Source organism: Prionailurus bengalensis, chromosome A2 (assembly GCF_016509475.1).
Source record: "Prionailurus bengalensis isolate Pbe53 chromosome A2, Fcat_Pben_1.1_paternal_pri, whole genome shotgun sequence".
NCBI lineage: Eukaryota > Metazoa > Chordata > Mammalia > Carnivora > Felidae > Prionailurus > Prionailurus bengalensis.
In genome coordinates, this window is record NC_057348.1 from 76,128,786 (window position 1) to 76,145,713 (window position 16,928).

At 46.1% G+C, this 16,928-nt stretch overlaps 1 protein-coding gene across 1 annotated transcript in view; it reads left to right on the forward strand.

The window, feature by feature from the left end:
* LAMB1 (laminin subunit beta 1) overlaps nt 1-16,928 on the forward strand; it is a 75,425-nt gene that overhangs the window by 20,834 nt on the left and 37,663 nt on the right. Inside the window, exons 8-15 of the mRNA XM_043588591.1 lie at nt 419-539; nt 2,010-2,198; nt 2,687-2,866; nt 3,001-3,113; nt 4,600-4,679; nt 14,129-14,264; nt 15,762-15,920; nt 16,765-16,892. Of these exons, the coding sequence (XP_043444526.1) occupies nt 419-539; nt 2,010-2,198; nt 2,687-2,866; nt 3,001-3,113; nt 4,600-4,679; nt 14,129-14,264; nt 15,762-15,920; nt 16,765-16,892 (1,106 nt within the window). The remainder of the gene's footprint in view (nt 1-418; nt 540-2,009; nt 2,199-2,686; nt 2,867-3,000; nt 3,114-4,599; nt 4,680-14,128; nt 14,265-15,761; nt 15,921-16,764; nt 16,893-16,928) is intronic.

The window sequence follows — 16,928 nt, forward strand, 5'->3', positions numbered from 1 at the left end:
CATTATAACTTTTGTTGATTTCTCTTACAATAAGTTTCTTTTTGACATAGATTTTTTTTTAACTCTTAAGTACCTAGTTTTTGTGTTTTGTGGGGCTTTTTTTGTTTTTTGTTTTTTGTTTTTTCTAATTTTTAAGTGACCGATTTTGTTCATCTGGGTTCTTTGATCCCTACTTCAGTCACATATTTATTGAGTATCCATTATATAATAGGAACTGTTCCTAGAGATGGGAGTTCAAGCCACCAAAAAGACAGAACTCCCTTCAGGGAGGGACAGAATTAAAACAAATCTTCATTGCGCTGAGCTAGAGATGCGGATTAGTAGGAAAGGGGTTTATCGCTTCCACTGATTGTGGAGAAAACCTGGCCATCAGGTTGCATCTCTAACTTTGCTCTTTCCTGTTTGTGTAACTTTCAAGGTTCATGGGCACTGCATGTGCAGGCATAATACCAAGGGCTTAAACTGTGAACTGTGCATGGATTTCTACCACGATTTACCTTGGAGACCCGCTGAAGGTCGAAACAGCAATGCCTGTAAAAGTAAGTCTCTGTCAGAGGGACGTCCAGACCCCAGGACCCATTTTCTGATTAGAGCTATTATAAGAGTACGTGATTTTTGCAAAAGGAAGAAAAGTTAGTACCCTTTTGCCAGCGTCACCCAGATACTCTTAGGAAACCAATATCCACTCAGTTCAATCAATACATTAGCATTCAGAGCAGTAGCCAGGGGCTTGGTAGACTTAGAAGTTGGAGATGTTGTCCCTGACACTGTACCTGTCTCAAAGGCAAGAGGAGCGCGAGAGAAAAATGAGAGAAAAATACGGCACGGTAGATCACTAAGGTGTAAGAGTTGTTGGCCCTGTCTCTGTGCCACTCTGGCTGCAGCCCATGGCATACGTCTGGCCAGCTGGCCAGCCCGGTGGCATTCTCTGGACAGACATGTAGTTTGAAACACCTCCCTGCTCCCCCCAGTGATTCCAGTGCCTGCCCCTTCCCCCACTGAGGCCTGTTCTAGAAGTTCAGAAACCAGTGAGGGCTGGAGTGGTCAAGGATTGTTATTAAGTACAACCCTTTGATGATAGCTGAGATTGTTGAGGTAAGAAGAAGAAAGGGAGGTGGGGGGAGGGGGGAGGGAGAGAGGGAGGGGGAGGCGGGAAGGAGTTCAGATAAGGAGAACCGCACAAAGCCTAAAGCCCCAAGGACGTTCTTCTTAGGACCAACACCGAGTCTGCCCTGGGAGATGATTCCGACGTTTAATTCAACAGGTGTGTCAAGGGCAGGTCCCTGCTAGGCACCCAGCGTCCGTCGGTGGATACCTCACAGCCCCTCTGTATGGGAGGTTGCGTTGCAGGAGAGAGACGATGAGGCCAGAGTGTAGAGCCCTGTGAGGGCCAAGCCAAGTTAGGCTTCGTTGTGAGAAGACAGAGGAGTCCATGTGGGTCACAGAGCAGAGAGTGAGATGATGTGAAAGCTGGGTTGGACCAAGGGAGCTGCCCAGTGGGCCAGCAGAGGGTCAGAAGGCTGGCCAGATGGCTGTTGCACAGACCTTAATTCTCACTGAAGAGCCTGGTTGGGTGAGGTGGTGGGAATGGGAAGGAAGAGCATCACCTTGACACCACACTCCCCAGAGCTGGTGGCCCAGCCAGGCTTTCCCAGAAGTATTGCCTAGAAGGTCCTCTGGAGGGGTGTGTTCCCACCCTGAGTGGCACCCAGAGGCGCCCTCCACATCGTGGCTACCAGGGGCAATCCTTTCCCCCAAGTTTTCCACTCTTTGCTTCATAGCCTGTTCTCTTCCAAAACGGGCAGATTGTTCAGTTATTTCATAAAGCTTACCCTTGGAAGGCTTCCAGCATGATGTCAGGCGGACATGTCCTTTTCCACGGGCCCCTAAGTGTTAGCTGCCTGAAACTTCATCCCTGCTTTCCAAAATGAGTTTCTTCCTGGCACTCCCTCGTCCATTGGTAAGTAGATCTAAAAAAGGCTTTTCTTGACATTGGCCTTGTCACACAGAGTGTAACTGCAATGAACATTCGAGCTCGTGCCACTTTGACATGGCCGTGTACTTGGCCACCGGCAATGTCAGCGGAGGGGTGTGTGATGACTGTCAGCACAACACCATGGGACGCAACTGTGAACAGTGCAAGCCGTTTTACTTCCAGCACCCGGAGAGAGACGTCCGAGACCCTCACCTCTGTGAACGTATGTGGGGGAATTTCATGACGTTTTCCGTCCTCTTTCAATTTGACTTTTTTTTTAATGTTTATTCATTTTTGAGAGAGAGGGACAGAGCGTGAGCAGGGGAGGGGCAGAGAGAGAGAGAGAGGGAGACACAGAATCTGAAGCAGGCTCCAGGCTCTGAGCTGTCAGCACAGAGCCCAGTGTGGGGCTTGAACTCGCGAGCTGTCAAATCATAACCTGAGCTGAAGTTGGACACGTAATCAGCTGAGCCACCCAGACGCCCCAGTCACCTTTCAGTTTGAATAGGCTGGGGACCACCATCCTCTCGGGACTCCTGGTGTGAGCATGAGACTCCGCTTTATTTTAACTGCTACATAGGATGCTGGCAGCAGAAGCTGCCTGGCACCCTGTCTTCTTTAGTCTATTTCTGTGACCTTCCGAGGGGCCGACGGGAGTGTGTGTTTATACAAACACTCACATTATTACCTGGTGCTTTTTGTTCTTCTTAGGATGTACCTGTGACCCAGCTGGATCTCAGAATGGGGGAATCTGTGACAGTTACACCGATTTTTCTGCTGGCCTCATTGCCGGCCAGTGTCGGTGTAAATTACACGTGGAAGGAGAACATTGTGAACTCTGCAAAGAGGGCTTCTACGGCTTAAGTGCTGAAGATCCATTTGGTTGTAAATGTAAGCGCATTTGTGAAAAAGTTGGGGTGTTCTCGTGGACGCTGTTCCCGTTTGACTTTGCAGTTCTAAATCCAGACCACCTCTGGGCACTCACTTGGTTTGTGTTTCTTTGCTTTATTTTATCTTTAATTAAGCTTGTGCCTGCAATCCTCTGGGAACGATTCCTGGTGGGAATCCTTGTGATTCTGAGACTGGTTACTGCTACTGTAAGCGTCTGGTGACAGGACAGCATTGTGACCAGTGTCTGGTAGGTAAATCCTGATTACATGGGATGAGGAGTTCGTGAAGGTGGCAGGTTTTAGTGGAGAATGCCTTTCGCTATTGCAGACCCTACCATCAATCACCCTTATATATAAATGTTAAAAGACACAAGCCATTCACAGAAGAATTGCCAATGAATTGATTTTAACAAGATATTCACTGTCGCTGTTAGAATTATAAAAACCACAGCGACATCCCATTTTTATAGACAGAACTAACAAGTTTTTAAAAATGGGGATGCTAACTAATGGGACATAATGAGGGGCTGGTCCTCTAAGCTGCTGATGGAAATGCACAGTAGTTCATACTTGGCAAAGAAAGCATTTTAGAAATATGTTATCAGTAGCCTGTAGAAATGCACGTACCCTTTGACCCGGTAATCCCCCTTCTGGGAATCTTTCCTAATGAAATGAGCAGAAAATTGGACAGAAATGTATTCGCCAGAAGACTCATTGCCTCTTGTACTAATCATAGCCAAAAACCACGGAAGCAACGGTGGGGAAAATAGTAAACTAAATTTGGGGGTTTGTATACAGTATGATATTCAGCCGCCATTGAAAATGACAGTAACGTGAGGAAATGCTTATGCTGGTATTAAAAAATACATATATAGGATGTGAGTAGTACCTTGACTGTGTAGGAAAAAAATTCATCAAGAAAAACAAAATCTGGAAGGAAATACCCTAGAAAGTTCACTGTGGTGATTCTGGGTAGAGTAATTCCGAGAGTAATTTTTTAAATTATTCCGTGTTTTATAACGTTGTTATGAATCCCTTTATAATTTGTGAGAGGGGTTCCACTGATCCCAAATTATGTTTATGACCTATAGGCACATTTGCCTATATCCAGATGCTTAAAGTAAATTTCTGGAAGTCTAATTTAAATCAATGGACCTGGTTTTTATGTGTTCATTAGGAAATAGATATTTATTAAGGTGCAGAGAGCTCTTCTCCCCTACATGGATTCTGTTCCATTTCTTTTTATTTCCATCTCCAGTGCTCTCAGGATTCAGTGATTTCCTCCCCTTTCAGATGTGAAAATACTTGCTTTATGCCATTTGGACGCAGATAAATCCTTGAAGAGCTTTGCTTATGAGGTTTTTGACAGGCTGAACTTATGGAAAATTTAAAGGCCTGCCAAGTAGTTGCCAAAAGTCTCTTACTGCCAGAGTACTTCTAATGAACAAGATTGGCCTCTTAGCTGCTTGCTCATATTAATAACTGGACAAAGGCTGTTGGCTTGGAAAAGCAGCTGTTCTGATCTGGCGTTACATGATGATGGCCCCAGCAACCTGCAGCTTGGGTTTCTTGAATTCAGAATGTTTATATTCCTTCCCCTTGTAGGCTTTGTGCTTTCACGGTACAAAAGTGCATTTGGTGGATCAACCCAGACACGCCATAACTTGTTCCTTGTTGAGTCTATTGTGTAATTATGGGAACCCACCTTTCGATGTTAAATCTTTTATTCTGTAGCCGGAGCACTGGGGCTTGAGCAATGATTTGGATGGATGTCGACCTTGTGACTGTGACCTTGGAGGGGCTTTAAACAACAGGTGAGTGAAGCTACACTTTCGCTCTGGTGCTCAGTCCCCTCAGTAAGCCCTCCTGACCTCTAGGAGCCGTGGGAAGCTCGGTGTCTCTAAAGGAGGCGAAGTGCTTTCCCCTTGACTGTGAGGGGCCGGCCATCGCTTTCACCTGGGGTCTTAGTGTTTGCAAAGATTGGTTGTCCCAAGTTAGCTTTGAAGCCCTCAAGTACGTTTCTGTTTCTTGGCTTTTAATAATGTTGTGGTTAGTTTTGTACTTTACAGTGTTTTTAAAATTTTGGAAACAATGTAGGCCCATCGTTTAAAAGAAAAACATTCAGGGGCGCCTGGGTGGCGCAGTCGGTTAAGCGTCCGACTTCAGCCAGGTCACGATCTCGCGGTCCGTGAGTTCGAGCCCCGCGTCGGGCTCTGTGCTGACTGCTCAGAGCCTGGAGCCTGTTTCCGATTCTGTGTCTCCCTCTCTCTCTGCCCCTCCCCCGTTCATGCTCTGTCTCTCTCTGTCCCAAAAATAAATAAACGTTGAAAAAAAAAATTAAAAAAAAAAAAAAAAAAATTCCAACAGCTAAGGCAGATAGCCTGCCCTTCCCCTCCCCCACCCCCCCACCCCCCCCCACCCCCCCCACCCCCCCCCCGTCCGCGGCTGCAAGTGCCACTGTTAGGAGTTTCTCATAGTCGAGAAACTAATAATAGAGCTCAGAATACCTTTTAAAAATGACAATATCTTGTCATCCTTTCGTTTCTTCTTAGTTCCCTACAAATTGTAGGATTGGTTCTTCTAGCTCTGTGAAGAAAGCTGGTGTTACTTTGATAGGTGTTGCGTTGAATATGTAGATTGCTTTGCATAGTATCGACATTTTCACATTTGTTCTTCCAATCCAGGAGCATGGAATATTTTTCCATTTTGTGTGTGTGTGTTTTCTTCAATTTCTTTCATAAGCTTTCTATAGTTTTCAGTGTATAGATTTTTCACCTCTTTGGTTAGGTTTATTCCTAAGTATCAGTTGGTTTTTGGTGCACCTCTCATTTCTTTTTAAATAACATGTTAGATTAAAAAAAATACATATCAACATGTATCCATGTGCCTCTTTCTTTTTAACAGCATGTATTCATCTACCTCTTCTTTTTTTCTTGGTATTCTGTCAGGGGAAATTGCCACAACTTATTTCCTGTTTTTGTTTTTGTTTTTGTTTTGTATAGATGAGGTTCCCAGCAATGGAACGGCTAAGTCAAGTACATGTGCGTTTTTTATTTTTATAGAGATTGTTAGGTTATTCTCCAGATTGTGCTAATATTTTTCCAGCCACCTGGTTACAAAAGCAAATTTTTCCCCAGCCCCACCAGCAGTTGGTATACTCCTTTTTCACCAACCTAAAAGATGGAAAGTGAGGGGCACTTGGCTGGCTCTGTTGGTAGAATGTGTGACTCCTGATCTCAGGGTCGTGAATTTGAGCCCCAGGTTGGGTATGGAGCCTACTGTAAAAAATTAATTAAAAAAAAAAAAACACAGAAAATGAACTCCCGTTAAAAATTTTTTTTAATGTTTATTTTTGGAAGCGAGAGAGACAGAGCACAAGCAGGGGAAGGGCAGAGAGAGAGGGAGACACAGAATCCGAAGCAGGCTCCAGGCCCCGAGCTGTCAGTACAGAGCCCAATGTGGGGCTCGAACTCATGGATCATGAGATCCTGACCTGAGCGGAAGTCAGATGCTTAACTGACTGAGCCACCCAGGGGCCCCAAAGAACTCCCGTTTTGATTTGTGTTAAGAATCTTTTCATTTTCTTCTTCTTTTCTGGTTTTAGTTTTTTTTCCAACCTCTAAGTCTATTAACGAAAACTGCATGCAATCATTTTTAGTTATCAAGACACGTTGGTATCCCTTGAACAGATGAGGTGCAAGCTCTACCAAAAATTAATCCCTGTACACATTTGGCAAGATGTAGATTTGTAGGAGTTAAATGAACCACCTTTGAGTCAAAGAGAGTTTTGGCCTCTGTAAGTGGGTCGGACTAAGAACATCTGGTAGAGACGGTGTTAAGTGGCGTCTAAGGGGATAGGCAGATGTTTCCTTGTGGCCTGAATCTCCCCTGAGAGAGCAAGCTGAAGTCATCAAGCAAGCTCCGTGTACTCCCCAAACTGACTGTCTTACAAGACTGTTTCCCAACACCGTCGTAGTCTGCTGGGAAGGAATGGGATTTTAGGCAGCAAGAACATGTTCTGTTTGGCCTCTGCATTTGGGTTGGTTCCATTCCAGACGCTGCAGTAAACTCAGTACAGCATGTAGCCTCTGGGACTCCAGTGTGAATTTCTGTTCTTAGAAAACCTCCAGAGGGGAGGAAGCAAGGACAGTTCCATAAAAGCAGGGAAGAAAAACTGCTAGTCTGCTTCTGGAATCACGTCTCCGACTCTCCTTTGTGGCTCCCAGAACACCTGCTGATTCCTTTAGTAATTGATTGCTCAATTCAAAGCTGTCATCATTCCTAAAATCCTTCTTGATTAGATGAAAGTGGCCTACATTGTTCTCCAAATGATGTCATGAATTCAAGAGTGTCCTATGTGCCTTTACCCTAAATGGTTTCTGTTACTTACACTCCCTTCCTCTGTTTCTCTATTGCACACACATTTCCTGTCTTTAAACTGCCCACACATGGCCCCTGGACTGTTTCTTGTCTCTCCTGCAAGAATTTATAGAACTCAGACACTCTAATCAAGAGAGTTTATGAAGTAAAAAATTTTAGGGAAGATTTTAAAGCAGGTAATTTGATCTTCCTAGCATGATTGATGAGATACCCTATTTTTTTGGCATCACTGATGAAAAAAAAAATAAGAGCCTTTTTTTTTTTAATGTTTTATGTTTGAGAGAGGGAGCGAGAGAGACTGAGTGTCAGTGGGGGAAGGGCAGAGAGAGAGGGAGACACAGAATCTAAAGCAGGCTGCAGGCTCTGAGCTGTCAGCACAGAGCCCAATGCAGGGCTCGAACTCACGAACTTTGAGATCATGACCTGAGCCAAAGTCGGATGTTTCACTGACTGAGCCACCCAGGCACCCCAAAAATAAGAACCTTTAAATATTTCTCTACCTCCGTGACTCTGCAGTGTTTCGTAGCGATCCTTTTCGAAGTTTGCCCCCATGAGGACTTTCTCTAGGAGCCCCATACAGTGATAGAAGATCCAATTAAGTCTTGTGAGACACCAATTCTGCTAGAAGAATGCTTGGTGCATAGTGGGCACTGAGGAGAGATACTTGCTGGGTGATTGTTTTATTGCAACCATGCATAAATATCTTCTACCTGGTAATATTCCTTTGCTCTGCCATAGGTACATGGTAGGTAATGGAATAAACGTTGATCAAGAAAAAGAATTTGAGAAACAGAAGATATTTATGAGATAAAAACAAATTATGCACTCTTTTGGACAGGCAGTCTCTGGTTGTGACCCCAAACGTTCCTCAGGTACTTTGGCCAGGAGCAGAATTAAACGTGAAAACCATGTCAAGTGGAAAAATGTTTTGTGTAATGAGTCAAATGGTTTTTTTTTTGTGGGGAATAAAATTTTAACAATCTAGGTCGATCACGTTGACAGGTAATCTGAATTGTGGAATATTTTAGAGAAGACCCATTTTAAGCAATGTGGCTTAAGCCAGGCTAACGAAGCTTTGCCTAGTAAATAACCTGCTTTAATAAATAGGAATGGTTGCTAGGTAAATGCTACTTGCAAGTGTTGGAAAACATTGAAAAATAGAAACGATTTTATAGCATCCTTTTTTTTTTTTTTTAATATTTATTATTTTTGAGAGAGAGACAGAGACCAAGCAGGGAAGGGGCAGAGAGAGAGAGAGGCACAGAATCAGAGGCAGGCTCCAGGCTCTGAGCTGTCAGCACAGAGCCCGATGTGGGGCTCGAACTCACAGACCGCGAGATCATGACCTGAGCCGTAGACGGCCGCTTAACCGACTGAGCCACCCAGGTGCCCCTATAGCATCCTTTAAAATGTATTGCCTCAGTTAAATTTAGAGCTTTGGTGTCTGGCTTGAAGCCCACCACTGTTTTGAAGATTTCTGCTTCCTGAACTGACGACCCCAACCTTCCTTGGATGTTTCAACAACACATTACTTCTGTACTGCTTTTAGCACTTAGTGAATTCTGCTCCGTGTTACCGCTATTTGTATTTTAAAGGTCTCTAGACAGAGATTGGGTCTTTTTTTTTTTTGAGAGAGAGAGTGAGAGTGTGCATGTGCGAGTGGGGGAGGGGCAGAGAGAGAGAGGGAGAGTGAGGATCTCAAGCAGGCTCCACGCTCAGTGCCGAGCCCCGTGGGCTCAATCTCCTGAACCATGAGATCATGACCTGAGCCAAAATCAAGAGTTGGACGCTTAACCAACTGAGGCACCCAGGCACCACACAAAGGATTGTGTCTTGTTTGTTTTCTCATCCTTCTCCATACTCAGCATCGGGGGCCTTGTAGATGCCCAATACGTGAGGAGCTGAAATTCATTATACTTTGAAACCAGAGCAGAAGTTAATCCGTGTTTTCGCCCGTGTATTGAGTGAGAATGGTATCTCACCAGTTGTTAATTGCTGTGGTGGCTGGATGTAAAGAGATTATAGAACACATTTAAGAAACTATCCTCATTGGTTAGGAGGCTGGGAGAGAAGGCCTGGACTGCTGGACCCTGGACTGCTGACTGCTGATCAGTGTGGAATCAGAATTATGGAAGAGATACCAGGGTTGAATACAGTGGTGGTTCTTATGAATGATGATGTTTTCCCCTTTTTTTGTGCCTAATTTCTTAGTAATAGAGAAAAGTTGAAACTAAACAGTATTGTCTCTGCTCATCGCTATTTAAATGAAATAGAATTTCCCTTCCAGTAGAATTTTTGTAAACAAGTGGCTAATTTCTACATTTATGGGAAATCTGTTTTTAATAATCTAGGCCTTTAGCCACTGGGAAAAAAAAATTGGTCTTGTATTAGTCTTCTTTTGCTGGCGTCGTAAATTACTGCAACTTCGTGGCCTAAGACAACATAAGTTTATTATCTTACAGTTCTGTATGTCAGACACGGCCAGCCTTTCTGGAATAAAATCAAGATGTTGGTAGGGCTGTGTTTATGTCTGAAGGCCCTAGGGGAGAATCTGTTTCCTGCTCATTGGAGTTGTTGGCAGAATTCAGTTTGTTTCAGCTATAGGAGGAGATTCCTGATACCCTGCTGGCTGTCAGCTAGGGGCCATTTCCAGCTCCTCGAGGCTGTCCACATCCCTTGACTCACAACTCCCATCTTCAAAGCCAACAACGGTGGGTCAGATCCTCCTCAAGTCCCATCTCTCTGACCCACTTCTCTGCCTGTCTTTTCCACTTTTAAGAAATCATGTGATTAGATTCAGCAACTCTGGATAATCTCCCCTTCTCAAGATCCTTAACCTCAGTCACATCGGCAACCCCCTTGGTGCCATATGAAATCACCTATGAGCGGATTTGGGGGATAGTGATCAGTTATTATTCTTGGGGGGGGGCGTTATTTCTGCCTGCCACAGGGGCTGACTTATTTTGTCGTCCATCATTATTCTACCTTACTGATCCAGCAAATGGAATCTGTATCTAGTTATAGGGAAATTTGGTGGTACGGGGGTCAAGTGTACCATTTCTGCCTGATAGGGTTTTTACTTGAACACAAGAAGGATGATTACATGTAATCTTTTGTCTCACTATGGAGGAGGTAGGATTTGAGCTTCATTTTGGAAAGCTGAGAGAGGTTCGGAAGGTGTGACAGGTGGGCAGGAGGACCTTCCAGCTGGGAGGGGGAAGACAGGCAAAGGTCCGGAGATAGAGTGCGTGTAACATATGCTCAAGACCTGGTCTGACCGTGACCGTCTCCATTCACATTCCCCCTCTTTCAGCCTGTCATTCCTGTCCTCTCTTTGCCTGTCAGGATCCCCTGCCACCTTCAGAGCATGGCTTCCATGACGCTCCTCAGTCTCCCAACCAGGTGAAGGGTGGCTTCCTCTGCAGCCTATATCTTCACTGTAGCTCTGTGTAGGTACTCAGTGCATTTTGCTTTGCTGCAGTGGTCCCTTGCTTTACTGTTTATCCCCACCCCCCAGTTCGACTGGTAGTTCTTCAGGGCAAGAACTATTTTCCTCCCATTTTTCCTTCCCCATATCCTTCAGAAATAATAGCCTCGCCAAGGAGGTATAGATGGATTCAGAGGAAAAGTGACAGCGGGCGAAAATGTGAGGGTGTTGACACCAGGGCCAGTATTGGCTCCATAAGTACTTGTGAAAGAAGGTGAGGGGTGTGGCTCGCCGGAAAACAAAGGGTGGCCACCAGAAGGAGTAGCAGTGGTCTTCAGAGGATGGTTGTGGAGGCTGCTGGAAGCCAGGCAGAGGCATCAGGAGTTGTGGGAGGCTGCTAGAGGGACAGGTATGGCACGATGACACGCTGGACGGTGGTTGTGGCAGTGACAGCAAGATGACACTTCTGAGCTGAAAGACCTCTCGAAATAAGACTTGGATATCGAGGATGAAGGACAAGGAAGGTCATGTCTCGCCCCAAGTCAGAAGAATTTTAAATGTGGCAGTAAGAGCAGAGCTGAGGGTAAGTCAGTGTGAGAGGTGACGAGGTGAGTTAGAGATGACAGCGGGATGGCCGTGGGAGCGTCCCCTTCGTAGCTGGAAATGGACGAGTCGAGCAGAGCTGAACGAGGGCCAGAACTTAGGTGCATAGAGGCAGGTGGAGCCACAGGAACGCATTCACTAGAAGGGTAAGTGTCCAAGTGGAGCCAGGCCTGTCGGAGACCACGCTTCACGTCTGTGGGCACAGAGGCACGTGATCGCCAGGGCAGATGTTACGGGAACTCCTTCCATGTGACTGGGTTCTCGTGAGTGGTTTCGTCTTCAGAATTAGGAATCCTGCGTCTGCTCGTCTTTATCCTTCACCGTCATTTGCTTGTTCTCTGGTGATGGCAGGTGAGGAATCGAGTTGTTTTCTTCTTTGGCGGTTCCTGTTTTACACATTCGTTCCCTCAGGAAGGAAGGATTTTCTCTTGTCCGTATGACGTAATGCCCGATGCCTAAGTTTTTGAAAATGACTCTGTTGGTGGACTGTGCCAGAAGATGGCTAGGTCCCAACTACAGCAAGCATTCCTCCTCTGGGAATTGGCTACAGGAGGTTAAGTACTCATGCCTCTGGGTTAGAAGCCATTCACGTGATCTGCAGGAAGAAGGCTTTGGGGGGGGGACCATGGCAGGGCCGTTGGGGACATTGGTAATAAGCCTGGAAGCGTTCCGTCTTCCCATGAGTTGTAACTTGCCTTAGGTACTTGGTTTAAAATGCACTTTGGGAGGCACCTAGTGGCTCAGTCGGTTGAGCATTCGACTTGATAGCAACCCAGGTCACGATCTCATGGTTGGTGGCATCAGGTCCCGCATCCGGCTCTGTGATGACAGCGCGGAACCTGCTTAGGATTCTGGCTGTCTGTCTGTCGCTCTCTCTTCCCCTCCCCCACTTGCACGCATGCACTTTCTCTCAAAAATAATCATTTAAAAAATTAATTAAATAAAATGAACTTTGGGATGAGGAAAAAATTTGAACTCTGGGAGTGGGTTTAAAGTAACAATTCCAAACCCCATCTTGACTTCAACAAAGTAAAAAATGGCCACCTATAATTTGGTTTTACCTTGTGCACAAGAGAAAAGAGACATAGCCTGAGAACAAACCGAATATGTTCTAGTCTATCCAGAGGGCTTTATTTGAAACAGCATGTCAAATTAAAAAAAAAAAAGTTTGGGGTGCCTGTGTGGCTCGGTCAGTTGAGTGTCTGACTCCTGATTTCCCAGGGTCAGGGGAGTAAGCCCGTGTCGTGCTCCACGCTGAGTGTGGAGCCTGCTTGGGATTCTTTCTCTCTCCCTCTCTCTTTGGCCCTCTCCCCTGCTTGCACTTTATTTCTCTCTCTCAAAAAAAAAAAAAAAAAAAAAAAGTTCTATCATTTACATTAAATCTATTTTATTTGTTCATATTTTGTATTCAGAATGCCTATCCCTACTCATTCTGTTTGTTCAACCAGTGTTTGAGTGTGATCGGTGTGCAGAGGGTTGCGCCAGGTCCCAGGAGGGGGACAGGGGCGTGACTGAGGTGAAGGAGGCATGGTTCCGCCTTTCAAGCAATCTGCCATCTGGTAGAGGCTCAGACGGATCTAGAGAGAAAGTGTCAAGAGAGAAAGTGATAACTGTCTTGATGGTGCAGGTAGAGAAAGCACCATGTGAGAATAGCGGGGGACCAAAGCAGACGCCATGACAGAGACGAACTGGGCTTGGAAAGGCAGGTAGGATTTGAAGACCGGTTCTTGCTTTAATGACCAGTTACTACGTGACACGCTTTGTTGTACGTGTTGTGACTACATCGTTTCTCCCGCAGGGAGGTGGTGGCAGGAAGGAGAAGGTGGTTCATTCTCTGGGGTGGAGAGTGATGGTCAGGAGATGTGACAGCAGGAGTCCTTTGTGAGCTGAATCTTTGAAAAATAGGTGGCTCTCTGCTGGGTGGATAAGACACGAGGGTATTCTCGGCTACCGGAACAACATAAGCCAAGAGAAGGGGTCATGAATCACCCTGTGCGTTGCAGAAATCTTTCATATGGTTGGAGAAGCAAGGGGAGCGGTGGGGCTGGAAAGACAAGGGCCAGGCTATGGAAGGGCCAGCAGGAAGTGATGTGGTCAGTGCATCTTAGGAAGGTCATTTGGGCAGCTTTGCGGGTGGTGGTGGTTTAGCTTGGGAAGTTGGAAGACTGGCAACAAGAACACTGATGGGAAGACCGATTTTACCGTGAGTGAGAGAGCGCAGACAGGCATAGCCCAGCCGGTGCAAAGAGCGAGACAAAGCGCAAGATCCTAGACCAAGAAATCACATAATTGGGCTCCTCCTTAGTTATGAAAGACTTGAGAGAAGAGCTTCTAGGTTTCTGACTTGGTTGACCTCGTGGCTGGTGGTGTCCTCTCCCCAGTAGAGGACAGGGGAGGGATGGAGTGTTGCCCTTTGTGATCTGTCATTAGCCTCAGGGACAGCTAAGTTGGAACCATCCTTCTGGGCATCGGATATTTGTGTCTGAGGCCCAGGAAAGAGAAATCAGGCATAAGATACAAGATACCAAGCAAACACATTGGTGATACCTACAGAAAACCTCAATAAGGTGTGAATGGAGCACAGTGAAGAAAGGCGAGCAAGATGAAAAACCAAAAGAACCAGCTCAGGAGGAGCCTGAGCTCCAGAGTTTGCAATTAATTCATAGGCAGTGGTTGTTTTTTTTTTGTTTGTTTTGTTTTTTTTTTTGCACATACTTACTTTCTGAAGGAAATAAGTAAACGCTACCTGAACATTTCACCCATTTGATGTTAGTGGGAAATGTAGACGTGTGTCTGGTGGGTTCATCTGCAGATGGGGTGGCACAGCTGACTTGGCTTTGCCCCCCTTTGCAGCTGTTCCCCTGAATCGGGCCAGTGCGCGTGCCGACCGCACGTGATCGGGCGTCAGTGCAACGAAGTGGAGTCTGGTTACTACTTCACCACCTTGGATCACTACATCTACGAAGCAGAAGAAGCCAACTTTGGGCCCGTAAGTAGGAGGGTGCTGGGCAGATGGGAAAAGCCATGCTTGGGGAGCAGTAATGGCATATGCACAGTTCATAAGAAGTCCGTATAAAAAGTATTTTTACAGCTCTTGTCAGTGGTGGGATCAGGACCATGCCTTCTTGGGAGCAGTTCTATTTATTTTTAAGCTTATTGATTTATTTTGGGGGTGGGGGACGGGCACGAGCAGGGGAGAGGCAGAGAGAAAGAGAATCCAAAACATGCTCCACACTGTCAGCATAGAGCCCGAGGCGGGGCTTGAATCCACGAACCATGAGATCATGACCTGAGCCAAAACCAAGAGTCAGATGCTTAACTGACTGAGCCACCCAGGAACTCCAAGCACAGTCCTATTTCAAGCCAAGTAAATCTGTAACTCACAGAGACTTTGGAACATCATTAATAATGCTTCTGGTAGGTTTTTTGGTGGGGAGGGGTGAGTAGTTGTTTTTCATTGGTCCACTCCTCTACTTATGCTCCAAAGTTCTTGTTGATCTAGTATAGCAAATATTCGGAGAAGACATTGCTTTCTGTTGCTGTCATTAGCCATCCCAAAATTCAGTGGCTTACAATGTACGTCTGGCACTTCAGCTGGGGTGGCCAGAACAGCTGTAGGCTAGCTGGGCTTTTTTTTCCACATGACCCCACCCCCAAGAAGCTGCCTTGAGCTTCCTCACAGCATGGTGGATTCAAGACCATGAGACTTATTACATGGGGTCTGGCGTCAAAGAGGAGGAAAGAGACACTGCCAGGTCTCTCAAAGGCTGGGCTTAGAAGTTTCAGAGGTCCCTTTCTCAAATTCTCTTGGTCAGAAGTCACAAGCCCAGAGCAGATCCGAGGGCGGGGTAACACAGGTTCCAACTGTTGGAGGGAGAGCTGAATGCCTCTGCATAGAGAAAATGAAGGACTTTGGAGGCAACTGATCACAGTGGTTCTACGTGATCCTGTGAACAAACTCAGATGGGTGCTTGGGGTAACAGAAACTGATCGATTTTTAGTCTCAGTGACCATCAGAATGAACTCCTCTGTGGTGAGCCCTTGTGATGGTATGAAGTTTCTTCGCTTGTACTTGGAGCTTGAAACGAATGCCAGTGAAAAAGGCAAATACATCCACTGGATACTGGATGAGCCTTGTAGAAAATCTGGGAAATGGCTCGTCACTCCTCGGCTTGCTTATGAAAGCATTTGGGACGTTCCCCCTCCTTCCTTTAGGCTCATTCCTGGTTATATCATAGAAGGTGTCTTCCAGGCCCTTGGAGCCTCATCTCCAGGGTTCCAAGACTACCTCAACCACAAAACCAAAGGGAAACCGATTCCTCTTTATATGTCAAAAACTTACACACTCTACCGAAAAACATGACTGCAAGAGATAGGTGTAATGCCTATGGTTTGGACCTTTGGGTGACTTCAGATTTCTTTAACTGTCGTATTTATTTGAATTCCATTTCAAGTAAAGCATAACTACTGCCTGCCTTGTCCGCAGGGGGTCAGCATCGTGGAGCGGCAGTACGTTCAAGACCGGATTCCTTCCTGGACGGGAGCCGGCTTCGTCCGAGTGCCTGAAGGGGCTTATTTGGAGTTTTTCATTGACAACATACCATATTCCATGGAGTATGACATCTTAATTCGCTATGAGCCACAGGTAAACCTTCTGTGGACTATCGAGGGTGGTAGAAATCTCTTCTTCTAATGGACACGGTTTTTGTGACATGTGGAGGTTGCATTAGCATAGAGGAACCCCTCTGACTTCATACCCCTGAGGAAGTGTGAATGTACACTTTTCTCGAATTAAGCTTCGCAAACTTTTAGTGATTCGTCGTTAGGCGTTCAGCCTTGCTGACACCTGAGGTGGTGATGTGTGAGACCCCCTCCTTGACGTCACAGCCTGCGTAGCCCAGGCTTGGATGCATACCCCACCTTTAACAAAAGGCTGAAAGTGGAAGGTGCAAGAGCAGAGAGGCAGACAGTCCTGGAAGACAGAGAGGCTCACAGTGGCCCAGCTGTGCCAGCAGGTGCCAACACGTCCCATAAAGAATCGGTTCTAGGCCTTAAAACAGAGATGGAATTTGGACATAAAAGGAAGTGAGGAACGGTGTGGCCAGGGGGAGAGCTTTGACAGTGTGGAAACGCAGCTAGATAAGGGCATAGGATTGGCAAGGATGCTGGGATCAGCAAATGGGCTTGGACACTATATTAATAGGGGTTTTAGCAGGGGATTGTACTGATCTGTGCTGTGTTTCCAGACACAGCTGGAAAGAGGATTGGGAAAGGCGGGGAGAGTCGGGAGGCTGTGTCTCGTCCTGGTGAGACGAGATTAGGGCTGGAGCTGAGACAAGAGCAGAGGAAATGGTAAAGAGGGAAAGGAAATGCAAGCAAGTGTTTTTCATTTAAACTTGGCAAATGACCGATTGGGAGAGGTCTTTGTAAACAGACAGGCAGCAGCGGCCAGTGTGGATGCTCCTTTGATGGCTTGCTGCTTCTTCTAGCTCCCCGACCGCTGGGAAAAAGCTGTCATCATGGTGCAGCGACCTGGAAAGATCCCAACCAGCAGCCGATGCGGTAATACCATTCCCGATGATGACAACCAGGTGGTGTCCTTATCGCCTGGCTCAAGGTTAGTGTGACACTGGTTTGCAGCTCAGGAGAATGA